This window comes from Sturnus vulgaris, chromosome 2 (genome assembly GCF_052056855.1).
Source record: "Sturnus vulgaris isolate bStuVul1 chromosome 2, bStuVul1.hap1, whole genome shotgun sequence".
Taxonomy (NCBI): domain Eukaryota; kingdom Metazoa; phylum Chordata; class Aves; order Passeriformes; family Sturnidae; genus Sturnus; species Sturnus vulgaris.
This window is the reverse complement of record NC_142244.1, coordinates 91,171,806-91,195,381: the sequence shown is the minus strand read 5'-3', so window position 1 is coordinate 91,195,381 and position 23,576 is coordinate 91,171,806. Positions and strand designations below refer to the sequence as shown.

The window sequence follows — 23,576 nt, the reverse complement described above, 5'->3', positions numbered from 1 at the left end:
TTTTACAAGTGAAATAGAAAGCTTATAGTCACTTTCCTATATGAAAGTAATATGAGTTTTAGCATACACTAGAGAGAAACAACAGTGTAGAAATTAGTGAGGACAAGAAACAATGGTTTGGGGTTTTTTAGTTTGTATTACCTACAAAAAAAACAGTAAAAGATGAAACATGAGACAGCTCTGTCCTGTCAGATATTAACAAATGAAATATTAGTTCTTAACATAAAACTGGGATTTATAACAGGATATAGTGAAATTTCTGCAACAGCTTAAAAATAACCCCAAAATAGAAGCCCCTTGCTTAGTTATGAACACCTACTGTTCAAGCTGATTTTTTCAGTAATATAAAATACACCTGCACATACACTAAAAATATTTGTACTTAAAATTTATGAACAAAGAACAGATTGTTATCTAAGCTGCACTCTCTATTTAAATAGAGACAACTCACTGAAGTCTCTGACGCAGGTCACTGATGACATTTTTTAATGGCACAGTGGAACAAATATATTTTTTAAATAATTCCACATTTAAAAATCTTGAAGTACAAAATAATTCATTTTTGTGACAGCATGAGAATTCATATATTATGGTAGTAAGCCTTTCAGAAATCCTTTATTTTTCATGAGATAATTGTATCAGATAGGAACCAGGAAAAATTTTCAACTTAAAGTTTATTTATCCTCAAATACAGGCAACATTACTAAAAGAGCAGAAATCCTATTTTCAAGTATTTCCAAATCTCACAAATATAACCGTAGTCATCTAAGAAAACAAGATAAGGTACTACTACTGTGGGCAAGATTTATGTCACATCACTCTAGTAATCAACAACTCCATTCAGAGCTGACCATTAGGCTTCAAAAACTATTGCCTATACATTAAAAGCATAGACAGTCTGGGTTAGAGAGCATGAGGTGTGCCTGCACCAAGCAATTTTTAGGTATCTGTAGCTAAGACATGGGAAAGAATGAGTATGGAAACTTCTGCTTGGGACCACAGAGCAAGGGAAGAGAAGGGGAAGGAGGGCTGTGTGTGTCCCTCAGCAAACTGGGGAGAGCTCAGCTGGAACAGTTTTAGAGATTGAATCTGACGAGCTCCATGAGTTTCTGCATTTGAAGAAGTCAAACCAGGCACAAAGATGATATTTTTGTGTCAGATGCTTAGAACAGGTACTGGGTTATTAGGTCTTATAAACGTGTAAGAGGTTTTTCATCTTGCTGCTACTCTTGACTTACCTCTTGCCTTCAAAGGCAGAGGGTGTCACCACTCTACCTGCAAAAGCAGTTTCCTGCCTGCCTCCTCACAAGCACCCATCCTCCTCCAATACATTCTGGCATACATATTTATTTACTGGTATGGTCAGCAAAAATACATGAACAGGAGCTCAACACGGCTACAACTCAGCTCCTTAAAAAAGGACAGAGGGAAGTAATCACAGTTGTGACCTTTGGACAGACTGACTACAGTCAGAACTGCTTCTAAACAGCAAGTCAAGTACTTTCAGTAACATGACACAACTTAAAAGAAGACTTCAGGATTTTGTCATATTTGGAAACTACTGATAAACATGGGCAAATAAAACGATACATAGGTTATGACCTATCACTTTTTAGCCTCAGAAATTGTCAGTCTCAATGACAAAAAGCTTTAGAACAGCTGCAACAATAAAATTCCCCCGAAGACTCTCCCTAAGTAATCCCAAAGAACACCAACACTCCACAGCCTGTTTAAGTTCCAAGAACAGGCACTTTTAAGAATTAAAATGATCTCTTTAAACTGTTCTAAGTTAAATTACAGCAATCATGTCTATTCAGACAAAGAACCCTTTACACGGGAGATGAAGTCAAGCAACATTGAAAAGTAGCATTTTAAAGTAATTCCAAGTGTAAGAGAAATGTTAAATATAATTTCCTACATATACATATTTCTGGCAATGAAAGTGGACTTGCAACTCTTATAAAATTTTGGTCTGAAGTACCAAAAAAAAAAATAAAAAAATTGATGCATGTATCTAATCTCTGTATAGAGATAAAGCCAACAGACTGAAAGAACCACTCACGTGTGAAGTAAAGTATGTGGATGAGCCTTTGCAAAATCAGGAATCACATCTAATGCCCAATAATTTATCTGACAAATCTTCACTCCCCAACGGCTAAAGAAAGCTTCTGAAGACACACTTGCTTTTTCAAAGCTGGCAGGTGAAGATTTTACTAATCACTTGAGGATTCAATAGTCCAATTCATGACTGTACACATCTGTGTGTCTTGTAAACTCAGCTATTACACAATCAAAATAGCTGATTTTACAAGATTGACTATGTACTGAAACACTTCCATTTCTAATAGAGAGATCAAATTTCGGATCTCTACGAGGACACTTAAAATAATAAAAAAATATTTTACTCTGCATTAAAAAAATAGAGAAGAAATCAGCAAATGAAACCCCAAAAGAGATTTTTATGGGGAAAAAATTCTATTAATATTATAGTTAAGATATGCTGCAGAGCCCACATTTTATCTCAGCTTGCACTTTACTTTGTTTCTTGTGTTTTGAGTGCAGCATACACTTTGAAGGGTTTTAAGTTTTGGAATATTTTTGAGAGTTAAAATGCTCAGTTGTTAGAGCATTTACCTCAATCCACAAGCCCTGATATTTCTAAAAAACGTACAAGAAGCATGATTACATGGAATTACTATTCTCCTGTACACAATGGTATGAAGATACCATTTTGTGTTGCTCTGCACATTACAAAAATGTTATTATTCTACAAAACTTTTAAGTGATGATCAAATGTACTATCAAACATTTGTAAAATGGTGTTTCATGCAATAAACATTCATTTGTGTATCAGAAGAAAAATAAATTATCCTTTTCCCTACAGCTAAACTTTATTCAACAAGCAGAACAGAAACAATAATACATGTAACAAATACCTTGTATGATAGTTCATTTCATATTGAAAGCCAAACATGTATACTGGCAATTATAATACATACAAAGATAGCTTATTTTCTAAGTATTTATCTTTATTATCTAAGTGAACGATATTTATTAGCACTAACTAAACAATAATGATATTTTTAGCACTAACTAAATAATAATTATATGCCCAGTTATATAACTAACAAGTAATAAAATTCAAGTTCCACATGAGCCTATTGTAGTAATTAATGGCATACAAGTTTAAGCTAAATAATATGTTTATCCTGTTTATTAGATTTGATAGCAATTTAAGGGACATCTTCAAATCGGATTGATTACTTACTCTAGGCTTTATTAACATAGAACTCTTTTCTGGACAAATTAAGTAGCTTTGAGACTTAAGAAGACATTTTGTTAAATACACTGCATTAAGGTTAACCACTTATTAGTTTAATAAGCGGTTAAAACAATGTTGGGAATTTCATGCAGATTTTGTCCGACTTAAAAAAACCCTGTTAAATCTTGCTTAATGGATTTACATCTCTAGAAGCCTATTTAATGAAAATATTCAGAAACAGTTGAAGAACATTCAAGTATCCTATACTAATGAAAAATGCTTTTGTCAAGGCCATTTGTTTGAAGGTGGTTGTCACGCTCTCGGAAACAAAACGTGCACTATATGTTCAGAGACTTCCAAGGTAAGCTTGCATACTCTAACTGCTAGGAAGAGCTAAAAATAAACTTGTGCTCCTTGTAAAATTTGTAATTTCTTCATTATGATGGAATGCAACAAAACATCTTGCCCTTGGGTTGCTCTGTTTCAGCCAAAACAAATGCAAATGGCTTGTCAGATGACAGCTGTTTGATAAGGCTCCTCTACAAGACCTGCATGCTTTACTTTTTTCCGTGAAACTTGGGATGAAAGGCAGAAGGCAGGAAGAGAATTAATGTAGCATACAGTCTAAAGGCAATGCTACAACCGTGATTAAGTAGAAAAGTTAAAAGGCACAGATTTTCCACAGCCTTGCTGCGTGCAACCCATCCGTGTAACAAGTTGACAGGCCTAGCGCGTCAGCTCCATCATCCTCTCCGACAGCTAAAACGCAGCATTGCATCCCTTTTCAGAGAAAATTTGCGTCTGCACCATGAAGCGTTGTACATTATTTCTTAGCACTGCAGGGGGCTCAAGTCCATATGGAACCTTCACAAATATTACCACAGATCAAACCAGCGGCGTTTCGAGGCAGATTTGACATACCTATTTAAATGAACAGCAGGGGTCCTCGGGCTGCCTCGGGCTGTGCAGGAGAAAACCTCTGTGGAAAGCCTACGCTGCAGCTCCATTACTCAGCAAAGACACTCTCTACATTTATCATTCATTTCATTTCTGCCAGGGCAAGAAGCTCATTTGCCCAAGGTCAACAACAAAAAAAAAAAGAAAAAAAAAGTGGGGGTGTTTTTTATTCTCCCAAAGAAATAAATGTACCTGACAAGAGGGGATTTTGTCCTTTGGGTGCACAGAACGCAAATAAATATCAGATCATTCTAATAAAAACACTATACTCAGTAAAGCTGTGCACTGAATTTGTGACCATAAAGTTTGCTTTTCTGACAACTAACCACAGAACTAACTTCTTAAAACTATCTAATGAGGAAACAAAATCTGACATGAATATTCAATTAAATATTTCTGCATTATTACATTACATATTATTAATGCTTTTGTCCTCTACAAGTACATGTAAGACATGAATGTCTTTCCATAGACTCTTCTGAAGATGCAGATAATGCTTGTGCTACTGATGGTCACAAATATAAAAGGTCTGTTCATAACCCATGCCAAGACTCAGGGTCGAGTAGTGTTCTATTAGATACAGCTTTTTTCATAAAGGTAAAAGATGCAGATCCTTTACTCCTGGAACCATATTAATCAGAAAAAGCCTTAAGTTTGCATGAATAGAACCATCTTAGAAAAATCAATTAAGCAGTTTAAATGCAAATTTTCTTCACACTAAATGTCAGCACAAATAACATTTCCTATAGCTTTGCCCTTCACAGAGGAAAAAAAAAAAAAGAACTATTTTTTATTCTACAATGAACTTTGCTAGAACTAGCCATTTTTGTTGTATGTGCATTCTCCACTACTAATCTTTTGCTACCAACTAGATACAGCCCACAGGAAAGTGTTCAGACTATTCAAATCCAGTCCATAGCCAAAACTGTAAAACGAATCCAAAAATTAAAGGAAGAACTATTATGTAGTGTGTTCTCTTAAATGTGACATAAAAATGCTCATAATAATGAATATTGTGACACAAAAATATACATTGCATGTAGCTTCAGTGGTGATATTATAGCCTACTGTAAAAACATAACTAAGGAACTCAGGAGTTCCTGAGTGGCACCTCTAGAATAACATGCACTTGACTGGGAGCTGACATTATTTATTACAGAGAACATACTTACATGCATTAATGAATAATATGATTGCTTGCCAGTATAAAAGAGGAAGTTAAATGGTCGGCCATCTTCTCCCCATTGGATTTCTAATGGAAGGCAAGATTAGACAAGAAAGCAATATACAATCACTGAATAAACATCCCTTGTATTTAACTGCAGCTATAAACCTCTTTCATAATACTGATTGTCCTTTTAAATATCAGAGAACAAAGACATTTTACAGGTGTTCAATCTGCCTGGAAATCTAATACTTTAGACAACCTTTTTAAAACCTAATCTCCCTCTGCAATTATAATAAAATATTTAACATTATAGCTGTAAATAACATTTTACATAAGGAAATCCCTCATGTACAACTCTAAAAGACTGTATAGGTGGCGTTACAAATAGAAGTATACATTTTAGAGTAAAAACAGGTACAAAGTAAGAGACAACTGAAATCTACTTTGAAAAGTGAAAGATGAAAAATTAACAGCTCTGGAGAAAACAGTGCTAAAACAAAGAAGGTTTTTATTAGCATAATAAATCTAAGCTAAACTAAGTATGTGTACAATTGTCTTTAGCGGGCTACAACCATATTCAGAACTTGGGTGATTTTAGAACTCTTTAATGTTATTACATTTGGAATATTTAAGTACAAAGACCTATCCAATAGTTTACATAATTAGTTCAGCAAGAAAACAAATGTTCCATATTAATTCAGCACATCCAGTGTGTTTTATTCATTACAAAATGCTATTTAAAGACAAATCAACTCAGGAGAAAAAAAAAAGGCAAACTTAGGTAATATAACAAATAGCTCTTTCAAAAAAAGAAAAGTTACAAAAATAAAAACCTGAGAGCTTTTTACAAATTGAATTGTAGAGAAAGTCCCAGGCATTTTATCCAGTGAAGTTAATGAACGCTATCTATAAACTAAAGGTAAAAATAAGACTCAAAAAACCTGTCTGATAAGCACAATATATATATTGATGTTCTTGATTGGAACATCAAGATATAATACAGCAGATATTGAATGTAAAGATGCAAAATTTAGAAGAAAAGAAGGACTACAGGGGAGTTTTACCCACATATACTACTAGTGGACTATGTGATTTTCCATGTATGCAGTTGTGAAAGCAAATTTTGTACTGTTCTGGAAACTTTCCAAAGTATAAATTTAAGTTTTTGTACTTCAAAGTTATCAAAGACACAATACATAGACAAGACAAAGCTGCCTTAAGAGATACTTATTGAAAGTGTTATTTTCACATGTAAATACAAAACTACACATTTATATTATTTTTTTCTTACAGTCCTCAGGATATAGCTAGCATTTCAAAGAATTCTTTAGTCCTGAAAGCATATAGAGTAGTAGCCTAGTTCTTACATAAAACAGCTCTTGGATTTTAAAACTACTTAATGATTAACTCTCTCCTACCCTTTCACTTTCTACTTTTTTACTTCACAATACAGGGAAGTGAAAAAATAAGCCATGGTACAATTTGAAAACTGAAATTCCAAAATTTCAGATAGTTTAGACAGCTTTCTAAAGACACAAATTCCCTCCAAAAAACAAGTATCGATTATTCCAGCAGGAAAAAGGAAGGAAAATTGTAAGATTTTAATGATAATCAGAAATGTTTATGTGGGACTTGACAGCTCGGTGAATGTAGAATTTCACACCCATGCTACTAGTTAATATGAAATACTAGTCAAAAAACAGACTACGAGTTTTGACCCTATCTTTTGAATGTTTTATGTAAAATGAAATGGTTGATTTTAGTGAACTGACCAACATATTGGCATACCACTGACATCTGGGACTTTATACAGTATCTCAGGAGCAAGACCAAAGACAGTATGGAGACATGTCAAAGATCTGATTAGGAGAGGTTCCACAGTGCCTATTATTTCAAAAAATTCAAAACTGTAATTTCTAATCTTCTAGAACAACAACATTATGAAGAAAACTTTTAGTTTAAAATAGTATTAACGAATATTTTATGGAGGTGATGACAGCTCTGACAAAAAGCTACTGAATTTAACAAAAGGTTTTCCCATAACTTCAAGAGATTCTCCACATAATTTTATTTATTGCTTATTTTTAAACAATGAAAAACATTTCTCTTAGTCAGTTAATGCGACTTCTGAGAAGATCAGTGGAAGTCTAGAATAGACCAATAATTTTTATCCTAAAACACAGAATATCAGAAGAGACTTTTACTGCTCATGTCTTAGCAGTCATTAGGGACATAGGGAAAAGAACCAACCCATTAAAGTATGAAGTTCTACATATGCAACAATTCTAATACTTAGAAATAATAAAATAAGTATCTAAGAACACTTACTTCTCTGCTCTGGAAAAACTTCATTAGGATGCTGTAAATAAATAAAAAATATCAGCAAAAGGAAAGAGGTACTCAAAGTATCATGCTACAGTTATTCAGAAATGTAACAAGAAAAACCTACCTTCATCACAGGTCTGGCTTGCTCATCAAACAAGCCAGAAGGAAAGAGATAGGCAATAGCTCTCTGAAAACAAGAAGAAAGACCTTGTATGTAACTTTTTTTCCCACAAAAGCATCAAACATTTCTTATGTAAAAATATTTCTTATGTAAAAATAGCATAACATTTGTACAGCAGGCAACCAAATCAGTAAGAAAATATGACACATATCTGGTGTGCTGAAAAAAAGCACATATAATTTCTTCTGGAATCCTCAGAAGTAAAACCTCATTCTGAAGGCTGTACTCTACTGCACCAGAATGAGTGAATTTTCCTCTGCCAAATTTAGTTTTTATGGAATGCATTTATCATAACTTACCAGAAGTACTCAAGTGCAAAGACCACCTTTATACACGGTGATTTTCCAGTAAAATTTCAAGTGCTGTGACTTCCAGAGGAAATCACAACACTTATCTATTTATCATTCTGAAAATATCAGTGCTTGCTAACAGTGCCTACTGACAGCTCAAGAACAGAAATTTTATTTAAGGTAACAGGAAAAAGCCAAATTTTAAACATTTGGAATTCCACTTTCTACAATTTCCAGACATAGTTTCCTCAAGTCTAAAAAGCCATGTTTGTTGTGGCAGTAATAGCTGTTTTACATAGCCTAAATAAGCATTTCATTGATCAACGCATTTGGAAACAACTGTGAAGCACTAAAATCTTTGCTGAACTTGAACTAACTGTCCAGAGAAGAAAGACTCAAATGACATCTTTTTTTTCTTAGATACCTGAAGGTTTGCTAAAACACTTCAGAAAAATTTATGACATTCATTACACAGTCATTATTTACTGTTTTCACTAAGTACAAGGTACATAATTTATTTTTACTTAATCAATATTTACCAGTATTTATGTGATATATAAAACGAGCATTATTTGCCTACAACAAAATGAAGTTAGCGTATCAATATTCCAAAACCATTCTGGCCAAAATGTAAGGCAAAGCACCTTACAAAGCCCTATGACACACATTTCTTTTCATCATCTTACCCTCCCTCTTCAATGTAACTAAACCATAATTCAATAATGCAAAAACATGCATTTATCAGAGCTGTTTATTTTCATTTGTTTTTAAAAACAAACCAGAAAAAGCTAGCCACCAAAAGCTCCCAGATGTAGGAGTCTGGCAAGTGTAGCCAACTTCAGAGAGTGGGTAGTAGATCTTCAGACAGAAATACTGCGCTTGTACAGTAAAATGGACCAACCAAATAAACCCTTCTGGCTGTGGTCTCATTTATATTTTCATTAGACAGTACAGAAAAGCAGAATTACAATAAAATCTGAGTCTAAAATCTTCTCTCAAGAAGAATGGTTCTTTGTTAGTTAGGCTACCTTCGGGCTATTACTCACCGATATTTTTTTCCATAGACTTGGATTGGTTTGTCAGAGCTTCAACAGATTTAATATGCATGGAGTGTAAAAAGACCTAACCTATTACTTTCATTAATCCCCTACTGGCATTCTGAACAGAAATTTTCAGAATTCTGAAGCAAACAAAAGGCTTAACTTGATTTTATAAAATGGCAATTTTGTTTCTCTTAGTGACTACTGTATTCCCATTTGTTAGTCAATGGGCATTTTATGCATACACACAGTAGGTGAACACCTATTTATGAACAAATGGGGATTAATTATAATGACAAGCGAGAAATCTACTGTGAGCCAAATGATGTTAAACCAACACCTTATATAATATATTAAAAGAAATTACTACAGGGTCCTGAGACTGACTCTGTGTGTACTTAAGACATAATCTTTATACAAGCATTTCCAGAATCTCAGCCAAAACAGTTACTGTAACTACGACACCTTAATAAATGCCAAATATAACAATTTAATATTCACAATGAAAAAGTAGCTGCCATCATTCTACTTCTTGGAAAGTTTATTTTATTGCTAAGTGTCACTAAATACACTCATGTCTTTCACACTACAGCATGAATACATCCTGTATTAAGAAATCCTAACATCTACTGTCAGGTCTCCACACAACAACTAACCAAAGAAGAACAGCTCATTTTACAAACTTTTTTTTTTTTTTGTTGTAACAAAATTGAAAAAAATAGTCTTCCTGACTTCTCTCTTTTTATGGAAAAGTAATCAAGGATGAACTATCCCGGAATGCAACAGATTCCAGTTAAGCTTTATTTAGAAGTTTCTTCTTAATTTTACATAGCTAGGTCCTCAGGCTGTACTTCACAAACTACACAGAAATTCAGACTGTCTCTTGGGAACTTCATCTACAGAAGCTGATTTTATCTAAGCAAATGTTTCATTTTTGCAGAAAAGAAATCTTTTTTAAAAGCCCTGTACTAGCAATATAAAAAGATGGCGGATCAATCTGAGGAATTACATCAGAATTACTCTTTCCAAACTACAGATGAAGCATATAACCATGAAATGATTTTCCTGAAATCTTTTTAAAATGTCTTCAGATATGGAACATAGGTTTACTTTCAGGAATCTCCAGGTCTCAAACCAATATTCCACAGAGAATTAATTGCATGTGTTGCATTTTCCTGAGCAGAAAAAGCAGGTGAATGTCTCTCTTAAAACTTTATAACCAAGGTGTAAATGCTAGCAGTAAAGTTGCCAAGAAACCTTTTACATTTTACTTCAGTTTCCCATTCCAGAAGTGGTTTTCACCTCAAGGGTCCTGGCCAATACCCTTTTTTTAGTGCTTATTTGGACTTGAAATCCAGATTAAAGAAATGCTTGTGCTAAATATGAAGAACTATTTTTTCAATATCATCATGTCAGCTATAGAAAATACATTCCCCCCACTCTAGACTCTACAGCTTCTGGGACTGCTATTTCACATTCTGTTTGTTAAATCACACTGTTGCCAATGTCCTTGGAAATAAAACACAAGTTTCTAAAAATGAATAATTAAACATCTATGATTATTTCCAGCAGAATCACAATTAAAACTCCTGGTACCTAGTAACACCACAGTGTTTCCAAAGAGAATTACATAAATTACTTTGAAAAGGTGGAATGGGGTACAGTCGACTTCAGCTATGAGTTACTAAAAGAAAAAAATTAGTCGGGTCTTTCAAGGATTTGAAAATCTTTGTTTTTGAGTTTCACTGTTGATCCACACAGAGAAGAGGAAAATACCCAGTATTCACACCTTTAAAAACAGCAGATCATAATAAATACGTTAGTAACAAGATAGTTTACATCTGACATTTCTTAAACTTTACAGTTGATAAACTTAACTTTCCTGTACCAAACTAAAAGAAATTCTGTTATATCATCAAAAGAGTCAATATACTGCCTACAGGACCAAAATGTATTTTGCTTGCAGCTTAAGTTTGAATTCAAGCCAGTTGGAACAACAAGTCCAACCTTCCATCCCTATTACGAAAAAACAGAGAAACACAAAAAATCTGGCAGTCATTCAAACATGCAAACCAGTTAATTAAATAACGTGTCCAGCAATGCATGTGTATGTTGTGCAAATTCAGTGTACCTGCCACACCCTCACCTTTCTCATCCCTGTGGATGTTGCACATCCTGACGTCTGATCCTCCTTCCCTTCCTACCACCTCCCTACAAGCCAAGGAGTCTTGTTTGCTCACTTTCTCACACATCAGACACTAACTGAATCAGTTCAGCTGGGTCAGTAAGAGTCAGTACTTTTTATTTTGCCTTTTTTTTTTTCCCAATGTCTTGAGAAATTAGGAACTCAATACTTTTATTCAAATAGAGTTGATTGAGTCATATTGGAATAGGAGACTTCAACAGTTCAGTTCTTCAATTGATCGTGCCCATTTTTATTGAAGCTCAAACACAAAAACATTCCACTAATTTCCTCTGCTAAAAATACGTGCAAAGATAGTTATCTAAGTAACATCCAGCAAAGAAAGGCATTTTAGGGAAAATGAAAGAAGAAAAAAAAATTCAAAAACCAAAACAAACACCACCTCTACCCTGGGGGCTCCTTTGCAGCAGCACCCTTTTTGGCAGCAGGCTCAAGAATCCAGCTCATTCCTTTTTAAATATACACGAAATTCTAATCATCAAAACACTGAAGTGAGAAGTGACACTTTATGCCATAACATTTTAATGAAACACCTGAGCAAAAGCTGTTTCAGCTTCTACTCCTCAACTTGATCACACGAGAGCCACTTTGCTTCTTAAACTGTGCCTCTTGAATCACATCATTTAGTCACTGTACTTCATCACTTCTCAGACCGAGATATTTTCTGAAACAGCTGTTTTCCTTCTAACCACACTGGCAGTATTCTTTAACAGTTTTCAGCACCCAAAATCCAGAATATCTGGGGTAAACCCAGGAATGAATGAAACAAAAATGGGACACAAAATGTTAACCCTGAAATATTTTTTTTATTTAACAAGGCACAAAAGGTTAAGTACAAAACAAACCACAATCCCCTCCACCAAAAAAAAAGTGACACAAGTTTATATTGCAAAACAAACCCCTCCTCTAGCAATTAACTACTAAAATTTATTGAAATCTCCCAATCACTGCTCATCTAAAGCTGAATTCTAGCTTGTACAAGTTTGAAATCCAAAGTGACATACCATTTTAACTCTATTACTTGAAAAAAAACCAAAACAAGCAGAACAATCCACTGTCATCATTATATGAAAAACCCCACCTTTTCTATTATATTACTTTTATATTAGGTAATCACTTTCAAAATTAAAATTAATGTCTTGTCATGAGCTTGCAGAGCAAAACAAAACCCAAAAAATCAGTCGAAAGAAACAGTCTTTATTTCTATCTTCATTTCATTTGTTCAAAATATAGAACAGAATTAGAAAGAGTAAAAAAACCAAAAAAACAGCAGTCATCAGCTCGGATTGATGCATAAGTAAAAAAAATACTGATGCAGAGTTTGCTTCCACTGGGAAAAAAATTAAAAAGAATTGAAAAAAGGCAATCTAGCTTCAACTATTTAAATAAATCCAAAATCCATTATTTCTTGTAAGGACAATGCTGGACAAGAGACTCTTCTTGCAGACAACAGACAGTTCAGAAACACATTTTGTTCTGAATAACATTTCTGACATTTCACATTTGCCAATATTCATTCATTTCTAATACTCTGTGCTGCTAAAATTTGAACATTATTTAGAAATGAGATGCGCCGAGTCACCTTTAAAAGCAACTGAATACAAGCAATTTTTCATGAAAGAAGCCTTAATTTTTTGATAGAAACCTTATGAGGAATTAAGTTTTTCAACATTTAACATTTTCACAGTTAACCATCTTACTGGTATTTTTCAACAGTATAAATGCTAGCACAGGAAAACATATATTTATGTTTAAATTAATCATCTGCTTGACAACGATCTATTAGGTGATAAGACAGACAACAAACAAAAATGAACACAGATCTTTAGCTTTTGAGTTTTACTAACTCTTACGGGGAAAGAATATTGCTTTATGATGAGCTCATATCTGAGAGAGCATTTAGTGACTGCATAAAAATGAATAATAAAAATACTGGCATATAAATAGGTCATGAAGCTTAAGACACTCTTCTTGTATTAATCTTACTTAGATTTCTGGGCTTTAAAGTGGAATATCACAGAACTGACAGTGGAAAATGACTGTGGGCTGTTTACTACAACTGTAAGTTAAAAGTTAAATCACAAAATAAAAGGATTACAGACTCAAACGGGGAAAAGCACTAGGTCAGGACTGCAATCTCTATTAATTAGGTATCCCAGCTGGGCAGTGGGTATGCAGCTGTTAACTTGATCAATGACTTACCTAAATGTCATCTCTACTGATTCGCTTATAAATTACCAGCAAGTGAGACTAATGTACAGGTGCTAATTTATTTAAACTGTTCTCTGCAGTTCTACATAGCTTTATAAACTGCATCTGGCACCTAATGTTAGCTGTCAGTTGTACTTAGACATGCCTGTCCTAACGACTCTGTTCATTAGAAATGAGCACAAATTATGAAATATTGTGAAAAATGATACATCAAATGGAATGGGCAAAGCAAATCAATTAGAAAAACTTCATAGCACATATTCACACATAGGAGAATAAAACATCCTAGCTTCAGAGTGAGGTCTATAATACCAATTAAAAAGCAATTGGTAGACTTGTGCAGAGTTATATATCAATTTGCTGGATTTTTTTCTCCTCCAGAAATACTGTTGTAATGCACAGCTTAACTTTTCATTCCTAAATAAAAGCACCAATAAGAGGCAATTCTGCTTCCTTAACATCTGAGGATTAGCAAGTAAGTCAACTTATTTTCCTGTTTTAAAACTTCACAAGGTTTAGCTTTTATTAAACTCCACCTAAAACTCCAGTGAAGGACAGAATCCTAGGATGTCTACTTTTGAAATACACTGCAAAGACTGATTAACAGCAGAAGACATGGAGGTGTATAAGTACTCATCAGAAAGAATTATTGCTGTTCAAAATGTAAAGCTTGGTAATTCTCCTGCCAGTGCTTAAGGAGCTTTTATATTTTTATAACAGAAATTTAATTATGCATAGCAGACACTATTACACACTCTAATTATTTCCCAACACCTGATGGAATATGAAGAAATCAAACTGCAGATACTTGTTATCACCAAACAAAACACTACTCTTTTGGCTCCACTTCTCCATCATTTCAGAAACAGTCTGCAAAGCAGTCCCATACTTGTTACCTGCACTGCATTTGTAAAAGCTAATTTCCAGAACGAATCTGCTTTTACTAATGGTGGAACTTAGTTAATGTTGTGCAACTGATTGTAGTGCTGTGGATTTATAAAGAAGAAACCACTACATAGATACGGTCATTTTGTATTTCTTGCAGTCTTGCTTTCTAGAAGCCTTCCCCCTAGACCCTGTCAAGGAAGGAAGGAAGCCAGACTACAGATTAATGCATTCTCCTACCATTAACGTTTCAGTCATACTGAACTATCAGCATCATCATTGTACTGTATTAACATGGGAGGTATTCTGGTAGTAGATTGGTGCATATTTAGTTTACAAGAAAGTAACTAAAAAAATAAAGATAATTTAAGATAAGAAAAAAAAACCACCTGAAAAATACATGGAAAGGAAATTTTATGGTTTGCAGAGAAATAAAATAGCCAGCATAAAGAAACAGCCTAGTATTAGTGCTGACGTCAGTGAATACCTTTCCTGTCGGCTTTGCCCACTTACACTGAGACTGGCAGGGTGTCTGCACTGGCACTTGTTTGTAGAAGGGCACAGTGATTCCTACATCTCTGCATGGAAGTAGATGAAGTATCGGTGCACTCACAAAGCTTGATTTCCTATGGATTTGTGACCTGAACTCAAGCTGCCTTTATGGATTTTCTGATACCTGATAAAACTCAAGTCAGATTTCAGCCTTTTTCTCAACAGGCGATTACTCTGGATCACTTAACCTTGCTGCCTATTTTTAGAACTTAGTTTTGAAGCATGTCAAACATGTTTGAAATGAGCCTGTATCACAACCTACAGATTATTTCTTGGCATAAGCAGACTTCCAAGACCTCTCAAATGGAGACACAGCCAGGCAGACAGAATTTTGCCACTGAGAGAGGCAACAAACAAATCTTCTTGCCCTGAAAGAAAACTAAACCATGGACACCTCTTTCTTTGTACTTACCACATCACTAGCTCTATCCTAAGGGCTCTGCTGGCACACTGGGCTGCCTTGGCTACAGCAGTAGTGTTGCTGCTATGTAAAGAAAACTTCAGCCATGAGACTTCACACAGCTTCACCTAAGAGTGAATGTCACTAAATCTCTCCTTCTATCTCTGATGTACAATAAAATAAGACAGATATGACAGAAATGAAGGCCAGGTGAGACATTAAAAAAAAAAAAATAAATAAAAAAAATAAATAAAAATCCATGCAACAAAACATTTTTCTGAGTGAAAGGGAGCTTATCTTTACATGAGCCTAAATGACAGAGAGAAAGAGGACGCCACCCATCTGCCAGTCACGAGAGGGAATGACAACAAAACAGTATGTTTGTAGATACTGATATGAGCTTAAATTCACATCTACTTTAAAATCCTCAAGCTAAACCAGTGTATTGGTTATAAAATATCCCATAAATTTTAATATACGTTACCAGCAACCACAGTATCATACAAGAAAACCCTAAATATACACAGCAGGTCAAATTATGAGTAAACGTTTTGAAATGCTACATAAACCTTTATGTGCCTCTTATAACCTCAGATCAAGGGGATTATCCATTAGCACTTTTAAAAAGAACCTACTGTGCTTTAACAAGATATAGTATACAGCTCTACACTGGTATGTCTGACCTCACATGGTAGCAGAAGTAGAATGTCTATTCACAATCACAGTTGCAATGCTTGCAATGTATAGTAGAATTCTTGCTTATTCTGACAGTTTGATTAAAATTCGCAGAGAGCTGAGGGGGCTCATGCTGAAGTAAAGTGCTTTCAATATCTGAAACTCTACAGTAAATTACTTCTCCAACAGAGCAACTGTACTTACATCAATATCCTCTTGGGTAAAAGTTTCTGGATCTTCTCCCATCATGTTGGCTAAATGTCTCTTTCCTAGGTTGAACTCTTCAATCTGTTTTTTAATAAATGCCTCTGTGTACTTTTCAGGTCCTGAGGCTCCTACATTTTTCTTCTGCACTGCTGTAGTGGTGGTACAGATCAGCCTTAGTGTCTAACAAAAAAACAAACAACAGAAAAAAGGTGAGATATTTATTTTGCATTTCTGGCATAGTGAGCTCTTAATAAGGTGAATAAAATGAATACATGAATACTACAGCAAGCTATTAATACCTATAGCAAGATTCAACACATCACAGGAATAAGTTATGAAAAGCATTATTACTCATTAAACCATTTTCTTCCAATGGTTTAATGTCCATGAACAGATAAACACATTCCAAAACCAACATTTTCACACACTGCAATTAATTTAGAAGATTTTTTTAATGGAAAAAAACATAGTCTATCCTAAGTGAGGAACATCTTGCAAAAGCAAGGAACAGCACTGATCAACAGATCCCATCAAAAAAAGAAAACAAAAATCCATCAGCCAATAAGCAGATTTTGCCTTAATCTAAAGGCATGCCACAACAAAGTATGATAAGAATATGTGGGGTAGCTCCCTAGTGGCTTTTCAGAAGTCACTGACCAAAAACTGCTAAAAGCTCTGGAAAGGCCAAAGCTGCTCCTTCCTTTTTTTTGGCGCCAGAATGGTTCTTAAACTATTTCACTGTCTCGATTAGAGAACTAGGAGGGTAGTCCAGCCAATACTCCTGAGCATTGTACCAGAACAGGTCACAGCTCAGAGGGCAGTTACCTTCTGATCTTTGCAGCACAAAGGTTTGGTCTTACTTCTATCACGACAATCAGCTGTTAAGATGACTAATTTCACTGATGCTCTCTGCCAGACCAACAGGAGCTACACAGAGAGCTGTAATGTCTCAATTCTGGCCTAATGTCAATATTATGCACTATTTTGGCTTTCCAACATTAGTATTAAAGTTCTCTGCAGCTTAATTATTCTACGAACTGAATGAGAATTGATTATTTGTGTGGTCGTCTGTGGGTGGGGCGGAGGGAGGGAATCACAAGAAAGAAAGCAATGTGAGACAGAAAAGCAAAGACAGAAAAAGAATCACTTCTGATTCGATTCAGAAAAATGCCAAATTTTGTACATCGCATAGCACCCTGAAAGACTTCACCCCATCCCCTCCACATGCCTCGGCCAGGTTTTGTGAGAAGACAGTGCAGCCTCACAAGGCAGAGCGCCCATCTCACAGCTCACCCCTGCCAGCATTCTTTCCTCCACTCCCTTTACTCGCCCTGTGCCAGCTGTGGCACAGGACTCCTCTGCAAGCCAACCCAGCTGCCTGCATGTGGCAGAACACTAACTGCTGCTTCATCCCAACAAGAAGGCAATTCTCAGCCAAGCTGGTATGTCTGAGCAGTTCAGAGATCGCTTTGAGAATTGCCAAAGCTGAACAAGAAGGTGGCTGAAACATCCAACTGGAAAAAGGAAAGTAGAGGAGGAGTCCTTTCTTTACCTTCATTTCCTTGAGCAAACTATGAAATTGCCCCTGATGCTCTGGGAGCTGCAGCCTCAGTCTACCTTTAGCAAAACATTAAAAACCAAACACATGCAATAATGTGAACTAGTTAGGGTTCTGATTACAAGGAACAGAACAAAGGTAGTATTCGAAATTACTAAAGTTCTCCAAGTCTTAAGAACTGACTTCTTCAGAGCACAATTTAGACATGCCAAGCATTTTGATGGATTTCACCCTTCTGAGTTCAGCTATTATAAATAAAACACTTGCTACCTTCCAACAACTAACACAAATACAACAATAATCTCAAAACTCAGCTATAAGCACAACAATACAAACATGTCTCATCAAAACGAGATTACATAAATGTATTTGCAAGGCAAACAGGAAAGCAGATCAAACTTGTACCTTCTGTTAGCAACGTAAGTTAGCTTACAAGAACTTCTGTGACAAGAAGCTTTAGGTGTTCTGCATTACATGGTCAAGTCCTACATTAACAGGAAATGAAACACAGCTTTTCTTTGTACTTACACAGAGCCTAGTTGGTATTTTGGACATCTGGCAGTCCAGGATGGAACTTGTCTAATTTGGTGCACATATGTAAAGCGATTCATGACCAATTTGCCCATCCATGCCTGTGTCAGTGTTCAATATACAAAACGTAACAACTCTACTTGAAATTTCAATTTGAAATGAAGACTACAATATGCTATGTAGCCCATGCCTGGGCTGAAATATAGGTCCTATGAATTCAATCAGGTTTGATATAGAAGATAAAGCAATCTTTGAATAAGATCACATGAATCAAAAAGGACTGACCGTCATATTTTTACCTGACAGACAAAGATTTGCCCCTCAGGGTATGAACCTCAGGAAAGTAAGATATACCTATGCTAGAAAAGATTTTAAAACAGGTCTAAGGTAGAGTTTGGTGCTGAAGAGCCTATTGCTGCTTCATACTCTTCACAGCTTATATATATTGCATGCAGCTCTAGCCTCTAGTCTCTTTGTTTTTTTTTTTCTTTTTAACATTCATGTTTCCTGTGAGGAAACATTGACATACACAGAATTAAAAGAAAAATAATCAAAATTTTAAATGTACACATTTTCCACAGGCAAGGCTCTGATGATTTCCTCATAAAGCAGCGAGTAAAGCAAAGGTATCTCCATGTATTCCCTATTCTTCTCTCCAAGTCACTCCTCAGGAAACAATTCAATTCATCTTCTGTCTAACTTGTCTTAATAGTAACTAATTATTTGTAATTCTTGTTAATGAACATATGATTCCTTTTTACTTGGCCCAAAATAGCTTTCTCTCTGGTATGCTTTACACAGAATACTTTAAAAAAGATTGCTTTCATCTTATTCCTGTCAATTTCTATTGTAATTTTCTCATTTTTGTCCTTCTTCCCTCAAGCTATTCATATTCTTCTCTAGTTTCAATTCGTCACTAATCAAAAGTCCCTGGACACACAAACTATTCATAATTAGAAAACAGCCTCTTATGTAAATTAATATCTATTGTATTGGGTACCTCTTCTGGGATAAGAGCACAATTTCATGGGTGGCACAGGCAGAAACTGCAAAGCACAGCTAAATGCTCCTGGCATTTCAGCAAACAAGAAAGTATGCTCCTCTACTTTGTGGAGGAAACCACTGAGGTTTGCATTTACTGCTCACACATTTCATAAAGCATTACTGAAGACAGCAGCGTCACCATTTTTTAAATAATAGTAATGCTTATTAACAATGCTCATGAAATAATATGCTCTTCCACCAGAACATCGGAGAAGGGAAACCCTTTACTTTTGGGCACAACTCATTGTGATTAACCCTTAATTCCCAACTCCCTTCTGAGCAACCTAGAACGAAAACTGTTTGGCAAATCCTGGAACAGGGAGACCATAAACTTATGGAAAAATCAGCTTATGTTAAATTTGCCTTAGGAAAAAAACTAGCATTTTCAGACAACTTCAACTTCTCTGGCCTATTTTCTTCCAAGAAGAGAAGTAACTAGGACTGTCTGTTTACTCATCCTGTTAATTTTGCTTCATTGGAGTTACACGGGTATAAACCAACCCAACTAACTGAGAAGTCAAGCTTCCTGCACTTTTGGACTGGGAGGAAAGGTGGACTGGAGTCAAGAGATTTAAAGTCAAGTCCAAAAACTGTTAGTTTTAGAAGAAGACACAGTTACAGAGAAAGAAGATGACACCAAATGACATGGCACACATACTGTTGCACCCTTTTCATGATTCTTCCATGCTCTAAGCTGGCAGACTTCAACCACCTGCTTTTCAAAAACCATACAATGCACAAACAAACCTGTACCAAGAAGTTATCTCTGAGATAGGACTTCACTAAGAGATGTGGGATTGGAGCTGTATAACCACATCAGTACACAGCACTAAAGCTGCCCAGTGTCCAACACTCCATCAACTGGCACAGCTGCTGCTACTGATCCCAGCAGACATGCAAGACTTCTGTTTACTTGTTGCACAAGAAAAAACATTTTCTATATAGCAATTATACAGAATATAAACACTCAGAGCCATCTCAATTTCTAAAGAATTGCTTTTTTCTCAATAAGTGAGTTTTGGATTTCTAGAGTGCTGTTTCACAAAAAAGTGTTTATTTATTTAAAACAACATTGATACAATCTTAGATTTCAGTTGGCCGACAAACTAATTATGTGAACCCATATTAGGTTTATGTCTCTGAAGCATTTTACAAAACACATTGGAAAGAATCACATGATGTCAGCAAATATGCATAAGTGATCTGATGCTATTTTTTATATCTGATTTCACAAAGTATTTAATCAGAATAAACTCTTCTTTCAAAATTAAGTCCCTTGGCAGGCACCATAGAACTGCATCTCACCTGCTCAGAAAACCTGCTTTCTGTGCATGTTTGACCAAATCTACATATTAAGTTTTGCTGTACATTGGGGAAGTAAAAAAATAGCTCTAAATGTATCGATGCACGGTAAAAGTCAGATGTGTATAACAGGGAACAGAATTCAGATCTGGTTGTTTTCAGGTACTAATTAAGAGGCTTTTCAATCGAATCTTAGTTAACAACCGCATAAAAGGCTTCTCTTACATTTAAAATATGTAGTTCTGAAAGTCCATCACCAAAGCACTATCTTCTCTTTCTGATATCAGTACATACAATATCTACATTGATTTACATAAGGTACTCAACCCTATCAAATTAAATAGGAACTCTGAACTCTTCTGCTGAGAATAGCTACTCAATCACACCAGAGTGAATGATAGATAGTAACTAAGCTACCTTTTTTCTTTATAAATAGCACTGCATCTCTGCCATTTGCTTATTGGAAGAATAGGAAACTACACCTGTTGCTCAGTCAATGATAAGGGAACTGGAATTACAAAGTTCCTCTTCCATTTTGCCTCTCAATGCAAAAGACTTTAAAATTAAGAAATTAAACATTTTCCCCCACTAAGACAGACAAGAAGTAATGAGCTAACCAACTGCAAGGGATTTTTAGAAAAAGCATGATTTTTAAATTAAAAAAATTTCCAAACAGTCAGGAGAGGTAAGTGTTTAATGTAAGAAATTGCTGTAGTAGGTCAGAACATAGATACATCAACTTAGACCCTTTCTCAAACACAGCCTGTATCAGAGGCACAAGGACAGGACGAACAGGTAGTGATAATTTTCCCAGGGCACTTGCCTGGTTTCCAGCAATCTGCAGCTCAGGCATGCCAGTATCTTCTTTTTTAATGGTGCCCAGTGGAATTTTCTTCCAAATTTCTCAATTTGCTTTTTGTATTCACATAGATGCTTACCATCCTGAACATTCTCACTAAACAGTTCCACAGGTTAACTACACGTAATAGAAAGAAGAGTTTCTAAGGTTCCTAGGCCCTGTCTCCCTTGGTTTTCTCCATATCCTTTGGTTCACAGAGAGCTAGACAATTTGTGTATAGCCATAAGCTTAGGTACTGATCCCCTCTCTGGGGGTGAAAGGAATGGATAAATGAACCCTCAAGACCCCTTCCGGTCCTACCTTCCTCTGTGACTTCCTTTGAGAACACTCATTTACAATACGAATCATTTTTGGCTAAAATCCAAGGATGTGCCTCCCCAGGAAAACCAAGTTACTGTCATAATCATACTTTCAACACAGGACAACCACAGCAACACAAACGATTCCAACTGAGAATGAAATCACGTATTAGAATATTTTCAGCTTTATTCTCTTTGTCATTCCTTGCATACCTTAAGAGCATGTATTCCTGACTGCATAAAGATCTACCCACATGAGCATCAGGTCTCTATCCCTAATAGGTAAAGTTAATCTAGATGTAACCAATATAAACAGTTCCAATTGCTCCTTCCAGTACTACGTTTCATTTCCCTACTGCATCGTTCTTCTGTTATCCCATGGTTTGGTCTAGTTCAGTCACCAACAGTTCTTTAGCCCATATTATCCTAAATTACTTTGTAACTTGAAAGTGTTACCAGCAGGCCCTTTTATCCACTTGCTGGTCACAGGTTAAATATATATAGAGGTGTATCAAATACTACAACAAAAATACTGACAGAAGCTAAGCTTTTTAATTAAATGGCAATCAGCTGAATACCCCTACCCCCAAAACAAAATGATTCTGTTTAATCAGAAGTTACCGTACTTGTGGAGCACATTTCTCTCTCCATTGCAGGTATTCAGAGACTTGCCCTTTGCAACCTGGCCTAATGGGAACTGGAACCAGATGGTCTTCAAGGTCCTTTCCAACCCAAATCTTTCTGTGATTCTATGCTCCATAATCTAGTCACCTGCTGACCGAACACCATTCACAGAATCACAGCATTGTCAGGGCTGGAAAAAACCTCTGGAGATCATCCAGTCCAACCCTCCTGCCAAGGCAAGGTCACCTGGAGCAGGAAGGCAGGAATGCTTCCAGGTGGGTTTGGAATGTCCCCAGGGAGACTCTAGTCCCTGCCAACATCTATGTAAATAAGTTCTTCTTCACGTCGAAGTGGAACTTCTTGTGTTTTAAGTTTATCATTCAAAATTATGAACCCACAAACTGCCATCTTTGGCGCTGGCTTTGCTCTATATACCGCTCTGTTAATTCTAGGCTTAATCAAGCTTCTTCTGCTTCACACATCAAAGGAAACAAACGCAGCTCACGGAAAGGACGACCTGAACGCAGCACCAGCCCTCGACACTCCCCACGCAGCCCCGCCGGCCCAGGAGCAGGGGCAGCACCACGCCGGGGCCTCCCTTGGGGCCATTCCCTTGAGGCCATTCCCGGCGGGACGCGAACCCCGGCCCCTCACTGCCCGCCCGGCTCTCACCTGCGCGCGCGGCCCCACGCCCCAGCGGCAGCACAGCGGCAGCACGCGCCCCACGGCCGCCGCCATGACAGCGGCGCTCCGCCCTCCCATTGGCGGGCGGGGCCGGGGGCGGGGCCGCGCCTGCGCGCTGCTCCCCCGGCTGAGCCTGCGGTGCTGGCGCCGGTTCTCGCTCAGCGGCTTTTCTAAAATCTCGTCGCGTCGGGAGAGTGATGGGTTATACCTGGAGTTGCATTCGCGGCGGCCACCAGGTCAGCAGGATACCCCCGGCGAAGCCTCCTGTTTCAGGAAGGACAGCGCTGAAAGCAGGACTGCTGTTTCAGTACGCAGCGCT

The 23,576-nt window shown here is 36.4% G+C and overlaps 1 protein-coding gene across 1 annotated transcript in view; it reads right to left on the bottom strand.

The window, feature by feature from the left end:
• The window catches only part of MRPS9 (mitochondrial ribosomal protein S9), a 34,080-nt gene extending 10,745 nt beyond the window's left edge, over positions 1–23,335 (bottom strand). Inside the window, exons 1-5 of the mRNA XM_014893348.2 lie at positions 23,246–23,335; positions 16,354–16,536; positions 7,837–7,899; positions 7,716–7,746; positions 5,392–5,471 (exon numbers count right to left, since the gene is read on the bottom strand). Of these exons, the coding sequence (XP_014748834.2) occupies positions 5,392–5,471; positions 7,716–7,746; positions 7,837–7,899; positions 16,354–16,536; positions 23,246–23,335 (447 nt within the window). The remainder of the gene's footprint in view (positions 1–5,391; positions 5,472–7,715; positions 7,747–7,836; positions 7,900–16,353; positions 16,537–23,245) is intronic.
• Between the last annotated feature and the right edge of the window lie 241 nt (positions 23,336–23,576).